Raw genomic sequence first — 19,800 nt, 5'->3', positions numbered from 1 at the left:
GAATGGGCCAAGTTTAGTCCTGATCAATGTGCCAGACTGATCTACAGCTACAGCAAGCGTCTGACTGAAGTTATTGCTGCCAAAGGGGAGGCACAAAATATTAAATATGATGGTTCTCTTATTTATTTTTCCTTCTTCTGTCATTGTTTGCATGCTATCCTCATTAAACTATGAAAACCTATAAATGTTTGGGTGATTTTAGTTAAAGCAGACATTGTTTTTTTCATCTGTGTGATTTTGACAAAGATCAGATCACATTTGATGGTGGTTTGATGCAGAAACGTGAGAAATTCAAAAAGGTTAAGATACTTTTTCATCCCACTCTATTTGATTGCAAAAGTATCAATAATCATTAATTTGTATTTACATGATCACAGGTCACCAGTCAATTTTGATTTTGCACTACTTTTTATCGTAAGGGAGTATAATTTAGCATTTACCTCGCTAACACATTGGCTGCCATTGACAGCACTTGATGTCCAATCCATTTAAAGTAGGAGGGATGGCAGTGGATGAATTTCGCCGCCACACTTCCACTTCAAATGGATTTGGACGTCTATTAGTGAACAACTTATTTAAAGAGTTCTAATTTTGTTTTTCAGAGCCACATAATTTGACGTCTATCACCGTCACTGGCAATGAAAGAGTTCATAAAATAATAACATTTTTTATTTATGAACGATCGGAAATTATTATTGAGAACTTTTTTTTAGTAGCAATATCGAGTTGAAAATTTTAGGATCGTGACAACAGTAGTTGGGGGGGGGTTCTTCAAAGTGAGTTTTCTTTGTGGTAAAGACGATTTTACAGAAAGATATTGCTGCCACATCCCACAGAAAAGACCAGGATCACATTTTTATATGATCGTTGTTTTTTTTTATGTGTAATAATCATGTACAAACTTGATAATTATGTAAAAACAAATTTATGATAATTATCATGCATTAGCCATTCTGCAGACGGTTTCCTCTTTTGAGACGATACTTCATCACATTTTTATTTATCACGTTTTTACATGATAATTTATGTAAAAATATGTAAAATGTGATAAATATCACAGCTAATAGTGCTCATGTTTCGTTGTTTTTTTTTTTTTTTAGGTGTGTGAATTTTTTTTGTACTTGAGATGTTTTTGGGTGTGATTGAGAGTTCATAAGTGTAAGAGTTCTTTTTCAGTGGCTGAATATTTTGTGCGAAGGCTTATTTATAATGTTTTTCGGAAATCAGGCGAAAAAGTTTCAAACGTATTTATTTATTTTCAGTATTAAGTATTGACTCATTAGCTGTCATTGATACACGTTAACGATACACGTCCAATTCATTTTTACTGGGAGGGTTTTTAAGATTTTGTCTTTTTATGTTTAAGGGTTACAAAGCAAAAAATAAAAATCGACAAGCATATTGTCAAAAAAAAACAAAAAACAATTTGTGTTTTATATCGTAACATGAAAGATCAGAATGAGCTGGAAAAATATCGGGTAGGATTTTTTCTAAGAGCTACAAAGCTAAAAAAAAAAAAAAAAAAAAAAATGTACAAGGATATTGTCAAAAGAAACCAAAAAAATGTATGTTTTGTACCACTCAACATTTTTAGAAGACCAGAATCGACTACAAAGCAACAAAATAAGATGGACAAGGATATTGTCGCAATAATTTTTAAAAAAGTGTTTTTTTGTCAAGCCGCTTTCATTTTCTTCTTCGGCATATTTTAGTCATCTCAAAATGTGTTTGTCTTCGTCTCGACGTAGTCAACGTTTACAAAAAATGTTTTCGTCTGTAGAATTCAGAAATTATATACTCCAAAAATAAATAAAGGTTTCCAACTATTTCAAATGAATATTGACAGACAAGGACATTTTGTATCGTCTACAAGGACAATGGCAACTTGGTGATTCTAGACACTCAGCAGGAAAATGGTACATTATTTTCAATTAATTATGGCCACCTGGATGCTACGAACTGCATGTAAAATTCAATTAATTATGGCCACCTGGATGCTACGAACTGCATGTAAAAAAACAAGTTTTCCGAGAATTTACAGGACGCTTGCTATTAGCAATACCCTAATGCTAACGCGACTGCAATGCCAATGCTACAAGTTACATTTAGTGTGTGATGATCACTCAGCACAGACCTTTAAAGAGAGAGTGCAGGAACCAAAAGTGGTATTTGCCATGTGGCAAATTGGATTTTGCCCTGTGGCATTTTTTTTTTTTTTTTGGTATGTGGCAAAATGGATTTTGGAAAATTTGGACGTGCCTAACCGTCAATTGCATAGCCTGACTTGGTTGCCAGTTGAATGTCAATGCGCTGTAATGGTAAGTGTATGGTCCAAAATCACAAACACAGGTTTTTCTGCCATTTAAAATGAATGGAAAATTTGGACGTGCAAAGCCGTCAATGGCGTAGCCTGACTTGAGTGTCAGCTGAATATCATTGCGCTCTAATGGAAAGTGTATGGTCAAAAATCACAGCCACACATGTTTTTCTGCCATTTAAAATGAATGGAAAATTTGGACGTGCATCGTCGTCAATGGCCTTTAAAACTGCCATGTACCCCCCAAAAAATGCCACAATCCCACCCCAAAAAATGCGACAAACCAAAATGGATTTTGCCACATGTCAAAATCCATTTTGCCATATGGCAAAAAAAAAATGCCACATGTCAAAATCCATTTTGCCACATGGCAAAAAAAAAAGCGACATGGCAAAACCACATGGCAAAAAGAATGCCACAAGTAAAAAAAAAAAAAAATGCCACTTGGCAAAATCCATTTTGCCACATGGCAAATACCACTTTTGGTCCGCGGCCTTGCTGCCTTTAAAGGCATTTTATATTCTCTCCGGCCAAGAAAAACAAATCTTACCATGTGTGCAAGACTGCATGGAGACTGGAGACGACACACTGGTGAGTCGGGTGGGGGCGGGGGTGCGCAGCATGTCACGAATGACCCAACCAGACACAGCAACGATGCAGGCTAACTACACATAAAATGTCACACATTGTGAACATGTAACAGAAACTATTGCGCATTTTCGTCTCATTCTCGTCAGACGAAAACGCGTTTGTCTCGTTATGTTAGTCTACCAAAAGACGTTTTTAGCTCGTTATTGTCTTGTCGTCATCAGTTTTGTTGATAACAGCGTTAGAATATAACAGCGTTACTAACGGCGTTATTTTCTTCAGTAGTGAGTAATCTAATTAATTACTTTTCTCCTCTTGGCAACGCCGTTACAGTTACTGAGGCGGGAAAGACGTGCGTTACTATGCGGTACGATGTTGGTTGACTGACGCGAGAAAAGTCTGAAAAAGACGGACTCACGGAGACGTGAGAGCAGAGCAGGAGTGGGGAGGAGGCAAGGGAGTGTGACGCCGTTGCAAACGTGATGCTATTATGCTAGGTGGCTCCAATAATACCTGATGTAGCCGATAGCCTACAAACTACGCCCATATGATGCTTTGGTAGATATCACATACAGTGGGGAGAACACGTATTTGATACACAGTCAATGGGAAAACCCTTTGGCAGTGTATCAAATACTTGTTCTCCCCACTGTATATACAGAACTAGATGCAAATGACGGACACGGCGGCATTAGCAACATGTATAATAATGAACTAGATGCGTTAGTAAACAGCCGCCATCTTAAAGCAGTAGACTTCTCAGGAAGGCTCCGTTGTAGAGAACCTTCCAAGCGAACCTAAGTAACTTTTTATCTAAAATGCTCCTAAATTGGCAAAACTTAACTTAAATCTATCTTTAAATGATGAAACAGTTTTAAAAGTTACACAAAATAGACAGAAGGGAACTAATGCAATAACAGGAGCAATTTTAACAACTTTCGGTTGATTCACAACATTAAATGACTTCCACACATAGCAGAGGTTACTATCTAGTTATCGCAATGTCCGCAATACCCCTGTGTCTAGTTGAGTTTAGGGTAAAGAATTGGGCGAGGGCCAATTGTCCCCAAACCCCTTTAAACTTCACATTGTGTGACCTGTTTTTTCTTTTTTTTTTTTTTGAGAAAAAACATGAAAATTATCACCAGTTACTTTGCCAAGTAACTAATTACTCTTACATTCAGGTAACTCAGTCACGCAATTACTTTTTGGGACAAGTAATTTGTAACTGTAATTACCATATTGGCCCGAATATAAGACGGTGTTTTTTGCATTGAAATAAAACTGAAAAAGAGGGGGTCGTCTTATATTTGCGGTCTAGACGTTATACCCATTCATGACGCTAGATGGCGCCAGATATCCTTGAAGCGGTGTTCTGTCATGACAGATCTCAGCTACTCTCAAGTTCAACCAGTTTGCATTATTTTATTGCAAAGTTTTTCCTTATTCAGATTTGTTTCAAGACGAGTTACAGTTAGACTTCACTTTGATGGTTAATGCAGTTATTGCAATTTTGTTGTTTTATCACAATAGATTGGTTTATTTACGTTTCAAAAACCAGAAGCCATTCATTTACGAATGTGATTGCACTTTAGTTTAGATATTTAAATATTCAGATATTAAGATTTGAATAAGGCAAAAATAAACATGTATGATTAAAATCATTAGTTTCGGATGTACTGTCATTATTTTCTGTATAAAAATTAATTTGGTGTTCAAAAAGTCTTTTTTCAAACTTGAGTCTTGAAAAAGAGGGGGGCGTCTTATAATCAGGGCCCTCGTATATTCGGGCCAATATGGTAATTAATTTTTTAAAGTAAGATTAACAACACTCGTCGTCATCATGCAAAAAGTTTGTTGACGAAATATTTTCGTTATCGCCACTGTTGACAAAATCAACACTGTTGTCGAGGTATTAAAACGGTACTCGGTATCGGCAGATCCTCAAAATCAGGTGACTCGGACTCCAATGTGGGTGCCAAAAATATGTGATCGGAACAACTCTAGTTATCAATGTGTGCAAGTTTTTTGGTCATACGAGAGTTTCTTTTCTTCAATGGAATTTGTTAGTGTTGTGTGTAAGGGTACTAGTGAGAATTTAGTTTTTTTCTGTGTTGTCAGAATGATTTATGTCAAAACAGGGAAGATATTTTTGTTCTCCGATTGGCTGGCAATCAGCTCGGAGTGACCCTTTTTTCTCTTTCAGCCATGATTGGGTCCACCTCACCCAATCACTTTTGCAAACAGACAAACGGACATCATTTCAATTGTGTGTCTGTGAGCTGTGAAACAACATTTGACGGATTCACTTAATAAGGTCAGAGAGGCGCTGCGTATGGATCCGCTGGATTGGATTAGCGCATCGATACTCGCGCCTCGGTGTGCCAAATATACACACAGTGATATATTTTGGAAACAGTTGGCATTGGGAACGTGTTCAATTTCTTCAGCTGATTATCATAAATCAAACCGACATACATTCATGAGAGTTTTAATCGAACATAGAGTAGATTCTACATCACGTGTTTGAGTTTCCACTGAAATGTACAGAGGGGCAAATAAGTATTTAGTCAACCACCATTTGTGCAAGTTCTCCTACTTGAAAAGATTAGAGAGGCCTGTAATTGTCAACATGGGTAAACCTTAACCATAAGAGACAGAATGTGTGAAAAAAAACCAGAAAATCACATTGTTTGATTTTTAAAGAATTTATTTCCAAATTAAAGTGGAAAGTAAGTATTTGGTCACCTACAAACAAGCAAGATTTCTGACTGTCAAAGAGGTCTAACTTCTTCTAACAAAGTCTAACGAGGCTCCACTCGTTACCTGTATTAATGGGACCTGTCTTAACTCATTATTGGTATAAAAGACACCTGTCCACAAACTCAGTCAGTCACACTCCAAACTCCACTATGGCCAAGACCAAAGAGCTGTCGAAAGACACCAGAGACAAAATTATAGTCCTGCACCAGGCTGGGAAGACTGAATCTGCAATCGGTATAACGCTTGGTGTAAAGAAATCAACTGTGGGAGCAATTATTAGAAAATGGAAGACATACAAGACCACTGATAATCTCCCTCAATCTGGGGCTCCATGCAAGATCTCACCACGTGGCGTCAAAATGATAACAAGAACGGTGAGCAAAAATCCCAGAACCACACGGAGGGGACCTAGTGAATGACCTACAGAGAGCTTGGACCACAGTAACAAAGGGTACTATCAGTAACACAATACGCCGCCAGGGACTTAAATCCTGCACTGCCAGACGTGTTCCCCTGCTGAAGCCAGTACACGTCCAGGCCCGTCTGCGGTTCGCTAGAGAGCATTTGGATGATCCGGAAGAGGACTGGGAGAATGTGTTATGGTCAGATGAAACCAAAATATAACTTTTTGGTAGAAACACAGGTTCTTGTGTTTGGAGGAGAAAGAATACTGAATTGCATCCAAAGAACACCATACCCACTGTGAAGCATGGGGGTGGAAACATCATGCTTTGGGGCTGTTTTTCTGCAAAGGGACCAGGACGACTGATCTGTGTAAAGGAAAGAATGAATGGGGCCATGTATCGAGAGATTTTGAGTCTCAAAATCTCCTTCCATCAGCAAGGGCACTGAAAATGAGACGTGGCTGGGTCTTTCAGCATGACAATGATCCCAAACACACAGCCAGGACAAAAAAGGAGTGGCCTCGTAAGAAGCATTTCAAGGTCCTGGAGTGGCCTAGCCAGTCTCGAGATCTCAACCCCATAGAAAATCTGTGGAGGGAGTTGAACATCCGTGTCCAGCCCCAAAACATCACTGCTCTAGAGGAGATCTGCATGGAGGAATGGGCCAAAATGCCAGCAACAGTGTGTGAAAAGCTTGTGAAGAGTTACAGAAAACGTTTGGCCTCCGTTATTGTCAACAAAGGGTACATAACAAAGTATTGAGATGAACTTTTGATATTGACCAAATACCTATTTTCCACCATGATTTGCAAATAAATTCTTTAAAAATCAAACATTGTGATTTTCTTTTTTTTTTTATATATATCACATTCTGTCTCTCATGGTTGAGGTATACCAATGTTGACAATTACAGGCCTCTCTAATATTTTCAAGTGGGAGAACTTGCACAAATAATGGTTGACTAAATACTTATTTGCCCCACTGTATCTTTAAAAAATATTGCTAATCCAATTTTACCATTTTGTCTTTAATCTGGATGTAATTACAATGTAGACCACTAGATAGCAGCAATGGAATCACGCTAACGCTGAGTGAATTTGTCTGGGAAAGAAGAATTTAAAAGTTATTAAGGCTAAAGAATGCAACATTTGTAGATTTATTTAATCATGTACATCTTAAAAGATTATTAAAATATATTGTGTTGGTATAAGTTTGTTAGTTTGGGGGAAAAAAAGGATTTGTGCTGACCTGTTAGCTTAGTCGGCTACTACTAGTGTTTACATTTTTTTCTTGATTTTTGGGGGGGGTTTGTTTACTTTTTATGATAACAATAGGTGACAATAAACGTTGAATATTCTCAAAAAATTAAAAATAAAACTAAAAAAGTGAGGAAAAATACTAATTTTGCCTTTAGAATATTGCTTCTTTGTATGAATTATGAAAACAAAGGTGTCTTTAATTTCAATATTTTAGCTAGTTTTATGAACACAAAATACAGTGTCAGTTATGGTTTTGTCTTTTAATTATCATTTTGATTCATTTCTGTTGACAATTTTTTTCCTTTTATTCCCAAATCTTGTTTTCGTTACCTTTATCTTAGTTTTTTCAACAAGATGCTAAAATCCTGCTTTTTATGACAACTCAATGCTACGGTTGTTGAGTCATTTAGTAACGTGCATCTACTTAGTTATGAATAATGATCTATTTTGTCAGAAGATGGGTTTGTTCGTTTGAGAAAATTCGAGTTGCGCTATATTTCCCAGCTATACCGCTCTCTATTTGTTTGCAGCCTGTTTTAAGCATACAAGAATGCTAATATTAGCCACAAAAGGATGTGTTGTAGCCTCTTTGCCACATCCAACATGACAGCGATGCTGACGTACGATTGCCTGCTAAACGCAGCATTTACGTGTGTATTTACAACGACTATGAATTTAGCCACATCCGCCGCCACGTGTTGGCCGCTAGGCTAGCCTAAGGGGTGGGGGATGGAGGGGGGGCAGATGGCCTGATGCCGCATCAGGGCGGAGGAAGCAGCAGATGAAAATAGCTCTGGGGGCGGCAGCTGACTCACGCCGCTGAGTGACGGGAAGTCACTGGCACTGCGCGACCAGTCAGTTGGCGTGCGGTGGAAAAAAAGACAAACAAAAGCCACCCACATTCAATGTCGTCAACACAGGTGTTTCTGTTCAGCCAACCAATCAAAAAAATTTGATTCCCCCCCCCCCGCTTACCGCTATAACACAGGTGTCAAATTTAAGGGCCTGGTGCCAGTTCTGGCTCTCTGTTTTCATTTTGAGTGGACTGCTAAAGTAAGTTATGTGCATCAACTTTATGTTTCTTGCCAAAATAAAATGTCAATAACATTTCTGTACTCCTCGATGAAAGCTTGAGGACACCAGAAAAAGGACACCAGGGAGTTTTTTTCTTTTCTTTTTTTTTTTTATTTAAATATTTTCAAATCAGGAAATTTACAGTTATTTGTTTGGAATATTTACTATTCCGTCACATTTTTCATGATTATAGGAAATGTGAAAAACAATGATTTTTTTTTTTCAATATATACCGTTCCATGATGAGACAGATTAATGTAATAAAGATGTCAATACTACCCAAGTTTTTATATTATTTCCAAACAATTCCTCTGCCATTACCACAGATTTTTTTCGACAATATGAATAAGTTATTTCGAAATTTTATCTGGGATATGAGAAAAACGACACTTCGATTCAAATTACGTACTCTACTTGCCTTATGAAAGTGCAGGCTTGCAACTCCCAAACCTTACCCACTACTACCCACTACCCACAACTTTAACATAGACTCTCCTCCCCCCCCGGGTAAAGATTGAACAGCAAACAATATCAAACATACCAATCCACAGTTATCTATATTCCGCAAAAAAAAGCAAAATGTAAAAAGGGCACAAAAAAATCCCTTATTAAATAATACTTTAGTGAACTGGCAAAAGGCACACAATCTCATTGATAGCTGACTATCTTATTTTTCTCCTTTCCAGAATAATGATAATTTTCCACCTGGGAGAATGGATGGAGGTTTTAAATTATGGAAAATCAAGGGTATCGAAACAGTTAGGGACTTGTATGAAAATGGAACATAGCTTAGATTTAACTCTCTTTGTGACAAATATCAAATTCCCTCAAGACATTTTTTCAAATATTTGCAAGTAAGGAATTTCATTTACACAAACATTGGAGATGTCACACATTCTCTTAATCTATCGCAGATCGAGGAAATAACGCTCAAGCAACTAAGAAATGGTCTACTGTCAAAATTCTACAATCTACTTACAGTGGGGCAAATAAGTATTTAGTCAACCATCAATTGTGCAAGTTTTCCGACTTGAAAAGATTAGAGAGGCCTGTAATTGTCAACATGGGTAAACCTCAACCATGAGAGACGGAATGTGGGGAAAAAAAACAAAAAATCACATTGTTTGATTTGTAAAGATTTCCAAATTAGAGTGGAAAATAAGTACTTGGTCACCTACAAACAAGGAAGATTTCTGGCTGTCAAAGAAGTCTAACTTCTTCTAACGAGGTCTAACGAGGCTCCACTCGTTACCTGTATTAATGGCACCTGTTTTAACTCATTATTGGTATAAAAGACACCTGTCCACAACCTCAGTCAGTCACACTCCAAACTCCACTATGGCAACGACCAAAGAGCTGTCAAAGGACACCAGAGACAAAATTATAGACCTGCACCAGGCTGGGAAGACTGAATCTGCAATCGGTAAAACGCTTGTAAAGAAATCAACTGTGGGAGCAATTATTAGAAAATGGAAGACATACAAGACCACTGATAATCTCCCTCGATCTGGGGCTCCATGCAAGATCTCACGTCGTGGCGTCAAAATGATAAGAACGGTGAGCAAAAATCCCAGAACCACACAGGGGGACCTAGTGAATGACCTACAGAGAGCTGGGACCACAGTAACAAAGGCTACTATCAGTAACACAATGCGCCGCCAGGGACTCAAATCCTGCACTGCCAGACGTGTCCCCCTGCTGAAGCCAGTACACGTCCAGGCCCGTCTACGGTTCGCTAGAGAGCATTTGGATGATCCAGAAGAGGACTGGGAGAATGTGTTATGGTCAGATGAAACCAAAATAGAACTTTTTGGTAGAAACACAGGTTCTCATGTTTGGAGGAGAAAGAATACTGAATTGCATCCGAAGAACACCATACACACTGTGAAGTATGGGGGTGGAAACGTCATGCTTTGGGGCTGTTTTTCTGCAAAGGGACCAGGACGACTGATCTGTGTAAAGGAAAGAATGAATGGGGCCATGTATCGAGAGATTTTGAGTGAAAATCTCCTTCCATCAGCAAGGGCATTGAAGATGAGACGTGGCTGGGTATTTCAGCATGACAATGATCCCAAACACACAGCCAGGGCAACAAAAGAGTGACTTCGTAAGAAGCATTTCAAGGTCCTGGAGTGGCCTAGCCAGTCTCCAGATCTCAACCCCATAGAAAATCTGTGGAGGAAGTTGAAAGTCCGTGTTGCCCAACAACAGCCCCAAAACATCACCGCTCTAGAGGAGATCTGCATGGAGGAATGGGCCAAAATACCAGCAACAGTGTGTGGAAAAGCTTGTGAAGAGTTACAGAAAACGTTTGGCCTCCATTATTGCCAACAAACATAACAAAGTATTGAGATGAACTTTTGGTATTGACCAAATGCTTATTTTCCACCTTGATTTGCAAATAAATTTTTTAAAAATCAAAAAATGTGATTTTTGTTTTTTTCCACATTCTGTCTCTCATGGCTGAGGTTTACTCATGTTGACAATTACAGGCCTCTCTAATATGTTTAAGTGGGAGAACTTGCACAATTAGTGGTTGATTAAATACTTATTGTACATATACTACTGTATATGTATATTGTATTGACATTCTAAAGAAATCTGGGAATGTAATGACATCTATATAAATAAGTATTTTTCATTTTTTTGTTTGCAAGCTGTGTGAATGTGTGTGTGAATGTATATAAGATTATTCATTATTTTTGTTTTTTATTCAATTGGGTTGCGAAATATGACCTTCTTGTGGTCATGATGTTTTGAATTTTCAGTTTTTGTCTCATTTTTTGAAAAATAATACAAATATCGGGGAAAAAATATTTACCGTTTGCTCCTATTTTTTAATCAGAAATCAAAAAGGAAAAAAAATACATTAAAACAAACATTCACTCTTTGTCCTTTAAAAAAAAAGCAAAATATATTAACAGTATATAGAATAATAGAAACTGCAATTTTCTGGAGAAATTACAATGGGGCTTTAATGTGGTAGATACAGTACAGATCTATCAGTTCACTTCCTGATGATTTGGGGACATTTCTGAGACACGTCCTGTTGCATGGCAGTTGAAAGTCAATGGGCTGTTTTTGGTCACAACCACACAGGTTCTTCTGCCATTGAAAATGAATGGGAAATTTGGACATGGATGGCCGTCAATGGCAAAGACCTGCATGGCTTTCAATGGCATTAACTTACTTGGGGGCCAGCTGGATGTCAATGGACTGCCATGGTAAATGGGCAAAAATCACAAGGATCTATGACTTCCTTCCATTGAAACGAATAGGAAATTTGGACGTACATGGCTGTCAATGCTATCCCATTAGAAATGAATGGGGCAGTTATTGGAAAATTTTGGTGAACTAAGTTTTTGGCAAATTCTGTATACAACTTTTATGCCCCTTATCGTCCTAGAATTTTTTATGTGTAACTTATGTGGTTTGGGCGAAAACTGGAGGATAAGTAATGTTTAAAAAAAAAAAATCTTCCAAAAACCTGCGTTTACAGGCAAACGGAAATTTTTGGAGGGTCTTTCGAAAAATTCCCTGTGTTCCGTCATTTTGATATTCGAACGGTGACGGTTTGGGCTGTGCAGCGCGCCGAAGAAACGCTATTCAAAAAAATCAAATAAAAGGAATTTCTAATCTAATCTCATCTAATTTGTTAATGACAGGCTCAAAATAGAAGATTTTGGCAATTTTTATCTCCACAAAGTTTCCAAATGATTCATCGACTATCGAAATCGTTGTCGATTGGATCATCAATTAGCCAATTCATCGTTGCCGCGCTAATTGATAGACATAACGACCCTCCGAAAGAAGACATAACGACAATGTGGCCTGTGACAAATATAAGTTTGACACCCGTGCACTAGAGGAAGCCCTACCTATTGCAAGGGATGGTTTTATGAGGGTCAAGAGTCCATCATGTCCTGCCAAAAAAATCTTACCCCGCCCTAAGATGTGCTTGCACCTACCTTGAAAGCAAAATGTTTCATATTTGATGAGCGCGTGTCTCTTCAGGTTGAGGCCATGCAGTCTCTGTTCGGCGGCGAGCTGGGCCTGCTGGGCGGGTCCAGCGACGGCCTGAAGGAGGACGGCTGCGGCGGCGTGGGGTGGCGCTCGCCACCCCTCCCCACGGACGATGTGTACTCGGCGTCGCACTTCGCATTGATTGCCGCCTACCAGGACATCAAGAGCAGGTTGGGTGGTCTGGAACGAGAGAACAGCAGCATTAAGAGGAAGCTCAAGCTGTACGAGATCAAGGTGAACATTCTACTCATTCGCTGCCAGTAAGGCTGCAACAACTAATCGAAAACCCGTGGGCGTTATTTTATTTTGACTAAATTCTTGTGATTTTGTCCAAAGTATGGTTTTCCTTTGAAGTGTGATAACTAAGTCATTTATGAATATTTTTTCACTTTGCATTGCATCAGACCTATCCACACATATATAGTTTTTTTAAATTCCCCCTATGGACATTAATAGTAGCATTATTCAAACTATGTGTGTATATATATACATATATTAGGGCTGTCAAAATTATCGCGTTAACGGGTGGTAATTAATTTTTTTAATTAATCACATTAAAATATTTGACGCATTTAACGCACATGCCCCTCTCAAACAGATTAAAATGACAGCACAGTGTCATGTCCACTTGTTACTTGTGTTTTTTGGTGTTTTGTCGCCCTCTGCTGGCGCTTGGGTGCGACTGATTTTATGGGTTTCAGTACCATGAGCATTGTGTAATTATTGACATCAACAATGGCGAGCTACTAGTTTATTTTTGGATTGAAAATTTTACAAATTTTATTAAAACGAAAACATTAAGAGGAGTTGTAATATAAAATTTCTATAACTTGTGCTAACATTTATCTTTTAAGGACTACAAGTCTTTCTATCCATGGATGGCTTTAACAGAATGTTAATAATGTTAATGCCATCTTGTGGATTTATTGTTATAATAAACAAATACAGTACTTATTTACAGTATGTTGAATGTATATATCCGTCTTGTGTCTTATCTTTCCATTCCAACAATAATTTACAGAAAAAGATGTCATATTTTATCGAAGGTTTGAATTGCGATTAATGAATTTTTAAGCTGTGATTAACTCGATTAAAAATTTTAATCGTTTGACAGCCCTAACTTATATCAATGCTTTGCCCACAAGATAAAAAAATGGCAATAAACTGTACTTTTTAAAATTTGAATTAGAAACGGCAAATTCTGGAGAAATTCAGATCGGGCTTTGCTGTGGTAGATACAGATCTATGAGGTCACTCCCTGTTGATCTGGGACATTTCAGGGACTCGTCCTGTTGATGTCGGGTCACTACCTGTTGATTTGGGGACACGTCCTATTGATATCGGGTCGCTTCCTGTAGATTTGGGGACATTTCGGCGACACTACCTGTTGATATCGGGTCACTTCCTATTGATTTGGGGCCATTTGGGGGACATGTCCTGTTGATATCAGGTCACTTACTGTTGATTTGGGCACACAGTTTTTTTTACCATTGAAAATGAATGGGAAATTTGGATGAACAAAGCCATCAATGGCATTGAATTACATGTACTGTACGTCAATGGAATCCAAGTACATTGGCATCAATAGAGTCGACATACATGGCCATCAATGGCATGGACGTGCACAGCCCTCATTAACATCTGTGTACATGGGCGTCAATGCAATGTAAAAGCCATTGGAAATGAATGGGAAATTTGGACGTACATGGCCGCCAATGGCATGGACGTTCATGGCTGGTAACCGCATTGACTTACTTGGGTGCCGGTTGAATGTCGATGGGCTGTAATGGTAAATGGTCAAAAACATCAAGAACGTATGTTTTCCTGCCATAGAAAATGAATGGGAAATTTAGACATACATGGCTGTCAATGGAATCGCATTAGAAATGAAAGGGGAAGTTTTTCGCGAATTTTGGGGGAACCGTAGGTTTTTGCCATATTCTGTGTACAACTTTTACACCCCTTACCAACCTAGAATTTTTTTATGTGTAAATTATGTGATTTGGTCAAAAAATGTAGGACAAGTAGTGAGGCATAGCCCCATATAATGAACAAAACTTTTGTCTGATTTGTGTACTGAGAAATTTTCAAGTTTTATAGGCTTCTCAGAACCTTTATTAGCCAATGAGCTAAATGTGTGGCCTATAAAGGGTTGAATACTGAGTACTTTTGCCACCTCTTGAGCTTTCTGGTAGTCACCGCAGGGAATAAATCTCTCAGATAGTTTTCATGCGAGCGACCCATCACGCTCTCTCGACTCGGAGGCGAACAAAACCTGATTTACAAACAAAAACAAGCCGAGAGGTCGCCGCGTGACTCAGAGCAGATGGAGGACATCATTGTGACTCATCACAACTCTTGTTCAGCCTAAGGAAAATATATTTGAATGTGAAAAAAACATGGGAAATTCTGCCTGTGAAAATGACTGAGTTGGTTAGAAACAAAACTGGGTGTAGAAAGGAAGTTTGATGCAATAGTGGTTTAAGTGCAAACATCCTTCAAATCTATCAATATTTGATGAAAGATGAGAAATAACAGTTACGGAACTTAATTCAGGCCACAAAAGAAAAAAAAAAGCACTGGATTTAGAAATGTTTCCTGATACTAGAAACTGCTATTTCTGGAGAAATTACAACATGATTTTGGTGTGGTAGATACAGATCGATCAGGTCAATAACTGTTGATTTGGGGACATTTTGTTTCTTGAATGTCAGTGAAATGAAAAAATTAAATGAAAGTTGAATGTCAATGGGCTGTAATGGTAAGTTTTGGGTCAAAAATATCGTCCACACAGGGTTTTGAAAATGATTGGGAAAATGAATAGGGAAATTTGGACGTACATGGCCGTCAATGGCATGGACGTGCATGGTGGTCAATGGGATCTACTTACTTGAGCGCCAGTTTAATGTTAATGGGCTCTCATGGTAAATGGTCAAAAATGACAATGACCTGTTTTCCTGCCATTGAAAATGAATGGGAAATTTGGACATACAGTGGGGCAAATAAGTATTTAGTCAACCACCAATTGTGCAAGTTCCCCTACTTGAAAAGATTAGAGAGGCCTGTAATTGTCAACATGGGTAAACCTCGACCATGAGAGACAGAATGTGGAAAAAAAAAACAGAAAATCAAATTGTTTGATTTTTAAAGAATTTATTTCCAAATTAGAGTGGAAAATAAGGATTTGGTCACCTACAAACAAGCAAGATTTCTGGCTGTCAAAGAGGTCTAACTTCTTCTACCGAGGTCTAATGAGGCTCCACTCATTACCTGTATTAATGGCACCTGTTTTAACTCATTATCGGTATAAAAAACACCTGTCCACAAACTCAGTTACACTCTAAACTCCACTATGGCCAAGACCGAAGAGCTGTCGAAGGACACCAGAGACAAAATTGTAGACCTGCATCAGGCTGGGAAGACTGACTCTGCAAAAGGTAAAACGCTTGGTGTAAAGAAATCAACTGTGGAAGCAATTATTAGAAAATGGAAGACATACAAGACCACTGATAATCTCCCTCGAGCTGAGGCTCCATGCAAGATCTCACCCCGTGGCATCAAAATGATATCAAGAACGGTGAGCAAAAATCCCAGAACCACACGGGGGGTCCTAGTGAATGACCTACAGAGTGCTGGGACCACAGTAACAAAGGCTACTATCAGTAACCCAATGCGCCGCCAGGGACTCAAATCCTGCACTGCCAGACATGTCCCCCTGCTGAAGAAAGTACATGTCCAGGCCCGTCTGCAGTTCGCTAGAGAGCATTTGGATGATCCAGAAGAGGACTTGGAGAATGTGTTATGGTCATATGAAACCAAAATAGAACTTTCTGGTAAAAACACAGGTTCTCGTGTTTGGAGGAGAAAGAATGCTGAATTGCATCCGAAAAACACCATACCCACTGTGAAGCATGGGGGTGGAAACATCATGCTTTGGGGCTGTTTTTCTGCAAAGGGACCAGGACGACTGATCTGTGCAAAGGAATCTGTGTAAATGTATCGAGAGATTTTGAGTGAAAATCTCCTTTCATCAGCAAGGGCATTGAAGATGAGACATGGCTGGGTCTTTCAGCATGACAATGATCCCAAACACACAGCCAGGGCAACAAAGGAGTGGCTTCGTAAGAAGCATTTCAAGGTCCTGGAGTGGCCTAGCCAGTCTCCAGGTCTCAACCCCATAGAAAATCTGTGGAGGGAGTTTAAAGTCTGTGGTGCCCAACAACAGCCCCAAAACATCACTGCTCTAGAGGAGAACTGCATGGAGGAATGGGCCAAAACACCAGCAACAGTGTGTGAAAAGCTTGTGAAGAGTTACGGAAAACATTTGGCCTCCGTTATTGCCAACAAAGGGTACATAACAAAGTATTGAGATGAACTTATGAACTTATTTTCCACCATGATTTGCAAATAAATTCTTTAAAAATCAAACAATGTGATTTTCTGTTTGTTTTTCCACATTCTGTCTCTCATGGTTGAAGTTTACCCATGTTGACAGTTACAGGCCTCTCTAATATTTTCAAGTGAAAGAACTTGGTGGTTGACTAAATACTTATTTGTCTCACTGTACAGTACATCGCTGTCAATGGCATCCCATTAGAAATGAATAGGGCAGTTTTTGGTGAATTTTGGGGGAACCGTACATTTTTGGCAAATTCTGTATACAATGTTTATACCCATTACCGTCATGGAAATTTTGGATGTGTAAATTATGCGATTTGGTCAAAAATGGAAGGACTAGATACAAACAAACCCCACATTTACAGGCGAATGGGAAAATTATGGGGGTCATTCAAAGAATTTCCTGCGCTTTGCGAAAATTCCAGTCATTTTTATCTATCAATATTTCATTAAAATGGTCAATGATGTTCATGGATTTTGAGAACTGTACTGAGCTGAAAATGCCCTTTTCTCAATTTCTGCACTTGAATTAAAAGTGGAAAAATGGAGTTACCCCACTCTTGTTACTCAGTGGTTACCTCTGTGCTTGGTTTGATAAATTGCATGTGCTAAAATGATCTATTTAGCATCAACCATATTCTTCGCAGAATGCCTAAAATAAACTGTGGTGTGCTGTGAATTAGCCCTATTGTAATGCATTCGACTCCCCAAGAAACGTTGCAACTTCAGCACCCCGGACAGAGCTCGGCTCAACCGGGGGTCGGCTTTCTCTGTTTCACCCCCTGCTGATGTGCAGCGGTAAGTGAGCCCCTTTTTCCATGTAGGTGGTTGCCATAGCAACGCCATCTCAATCTATTACGTGTGCTCCGTGGCCTAAGACGCACTCGCAAACCGATGTGTCCTAATCGTTGACTTCCTGGGAAAAACACGAGCGGAGTCTTTGTTTGTTTGTTGTTGTTTGTTGCATCCTGGTCCAAGTGGGACACGGGTGCGAAGGCGGGCCTTCCTCCTATCCTTTTACTTTTAGTGTTTTCTTTGCCTTCTTCTCTCACTCCCACCATCCCACGCTAATCCATTACGCCTGCTCTCGCAGTTGCCTCCCTGGAATTGCTGCACGCCAGCAATGAAGAATTCCACCACTCCAATAAAAGGAAGAGAAGTAGATCTAAAATTCAGTGGACGACGTCTGGAGGAGTCGTCATTTTAGGTTTATTAACTCGTTGGCTTATAATAGACGTCAAATCCATTTTAACTGGCTGCTATCATTCACAAGCAAATGTCTATCGCTGTCAATGGCAGTGAAATATGACCATTTGCTGCCCTTTCTCAACACAACCGGCCAATCAAGTTGTAGCCAGAAATAAATTACTTTCATGCAGTAGTGGAGTAACGCCAAACATTGGCCAAATATATCAATTTTTCAGAAAAGATGAGAAATGTCATGAACGTAATTCAGACTAGAAAGGAAAAAATAAGTTAATAACTATGACAAATTAATAGAGATGTCCCGATCGATCGGGTCCGATCACGTCATTTTCAAAGTATCGGAATCGGCAAAAAAATATCGGACATGCCTTTTTTTAATATATATATATATATTTTTAATTAAATCGTTTTCTAATTGTATTTAACGTTACAGACATAATGTGTTACACTCTTCCAGAGTCTTTAGTTTAAGCTTAAGGTAGGGTTATCAAATTTATCGCGGCGAGAATTCAAATTTATTACATTTATCATATTTAACGCAATTAATGCATGCGCTGCACGACCCACTCACGCATTGTCGCGTTCAATCTATAATGGCGCTATTTTACCCATACAGTATATAGAGCTAAAAGGCAGCGTAAAATGAGTAGAGAGAATTTTGGCAGCCTTTGGCGACTTTTTTTAACTGGCTAAAGCCTTACAATCCCTCTCCCAACGATTAGAATGGTCGTGGGAAGTAATGTGGTGAAGAAAGGTAGTAGCTGATCTTTTTCTTCACACCCTATGTTATTTCCCAACGCAGAGAAGATATATCAGTTGGTACGATGACGCACAGTCATGGTTGCACTTCCCATCATGCATTTGGGCAGAAGTTAAATGGCTACAGTATCATTTACTGAAAGCTCAACAAATACACTAGATGGCAATATTTAGTCACAATATACAAAGTCACATTTATCCTTTAAGAATTACAAGTCTTTCTATCCGTGGATCCCTCTCACAGAAAGAATGTTAATAATGTAAATGCCATCTTGAGGATTTATTGTCATAATAAACAAATACAGTACTTATGTACTGTATGTTGAATGTATATATTCGTCCTGAGTTTTATTCATTTTTTTCTTAATGCATTGCCAAAATGTATATGATCGGGAAAAATTATCGGGAATGATTGGAATTGAATCGGGACCAAAAAAAAGCAATCGGATCGGGAAATATCGGGATCGGCAGATACTGAAACTAAAACGATCGGGAGCAAAAAAACATGATCGGAACAACCCTACTAATTAATACTGCCTGGCAACCAGTTCAGGGTGCACGCTGTCCATTGTTAGCTGGGATAGGCTCCAGCACCCCCGCAATCCTCGTGAGGATATGCTGTTCAGAAGATGAACGAATGAAAGAATAATTATTATTTCATGATGAATAACATTTACTGAATTGAACTCGTTTCTGAACAGGAAAAAAAAGAGCACTGGTTTTAGAAAATAAGTTTCCTTATGTGAAGCGTCTTTGAGTGCCCAAAAAAGCGCAACATAAATTAAATGTAATAGTAATAATAATAAGTTTTGTGCATCAGTTTAAAGATCCATAAAATCAGGGTACATTTTTTACCATTTAATACCAAAAAATAACATCTAATAAAATCAATATCATCAAAAGTAATCAATAAATTACCGTATTGGCCCGAATATAAGACGGCCCTGATTATATGACAATCCCCTCTTTTTCAAGACTCAAGTTTGAAAAAAAGACTTTTTGAACACCA

General features: G+C 38.6%; 1 protein-coding gene across 1 annotated transcript in view; it reads left to right on the top strand.

Moving 5' to 3' along the window:
• The window catches only part of tbkbp1 (TBK1 binding protein 1), a 79,779-nt gene that overhangs the window by 20,436 nt on the left and 39,543 nt on the right, over positions 1-19,800 (top strand). Inside the window, exon 2 of the mRNA XM_057825672.1 lies at positions 12,420-12,662. Coding sequence (XP_057681655.1) covers positions 12,429-12,662 — 234 coding nt within the window. The 5' untranslated portion in view covers positions 12,420-12,428. The remainder of the gene's footprint in view (positions 1-12,419; positions 12,663-19,800) is intronic.

This window comes from Corythoichthys intestinalis, chromosome 21, assembly GCF_030265065.1.
Source record: "Corythoichthys intestinalis isolate RoL2023-P3 chromosome 21, ASM3026506v1, whole genome shotgun sequence".
NCBI lineage: Eukaryota > Metazoa > Chordata > Actinopteri > Syngnathiformes > Syngnathidae > Corythoichthys > Corythoichthys intestinalis.
The sequence above is the reverse complement of the archived record's forward strand: the minus strand, read 5'-3'. Positions and strand labels throughout refer to the sequence as shown.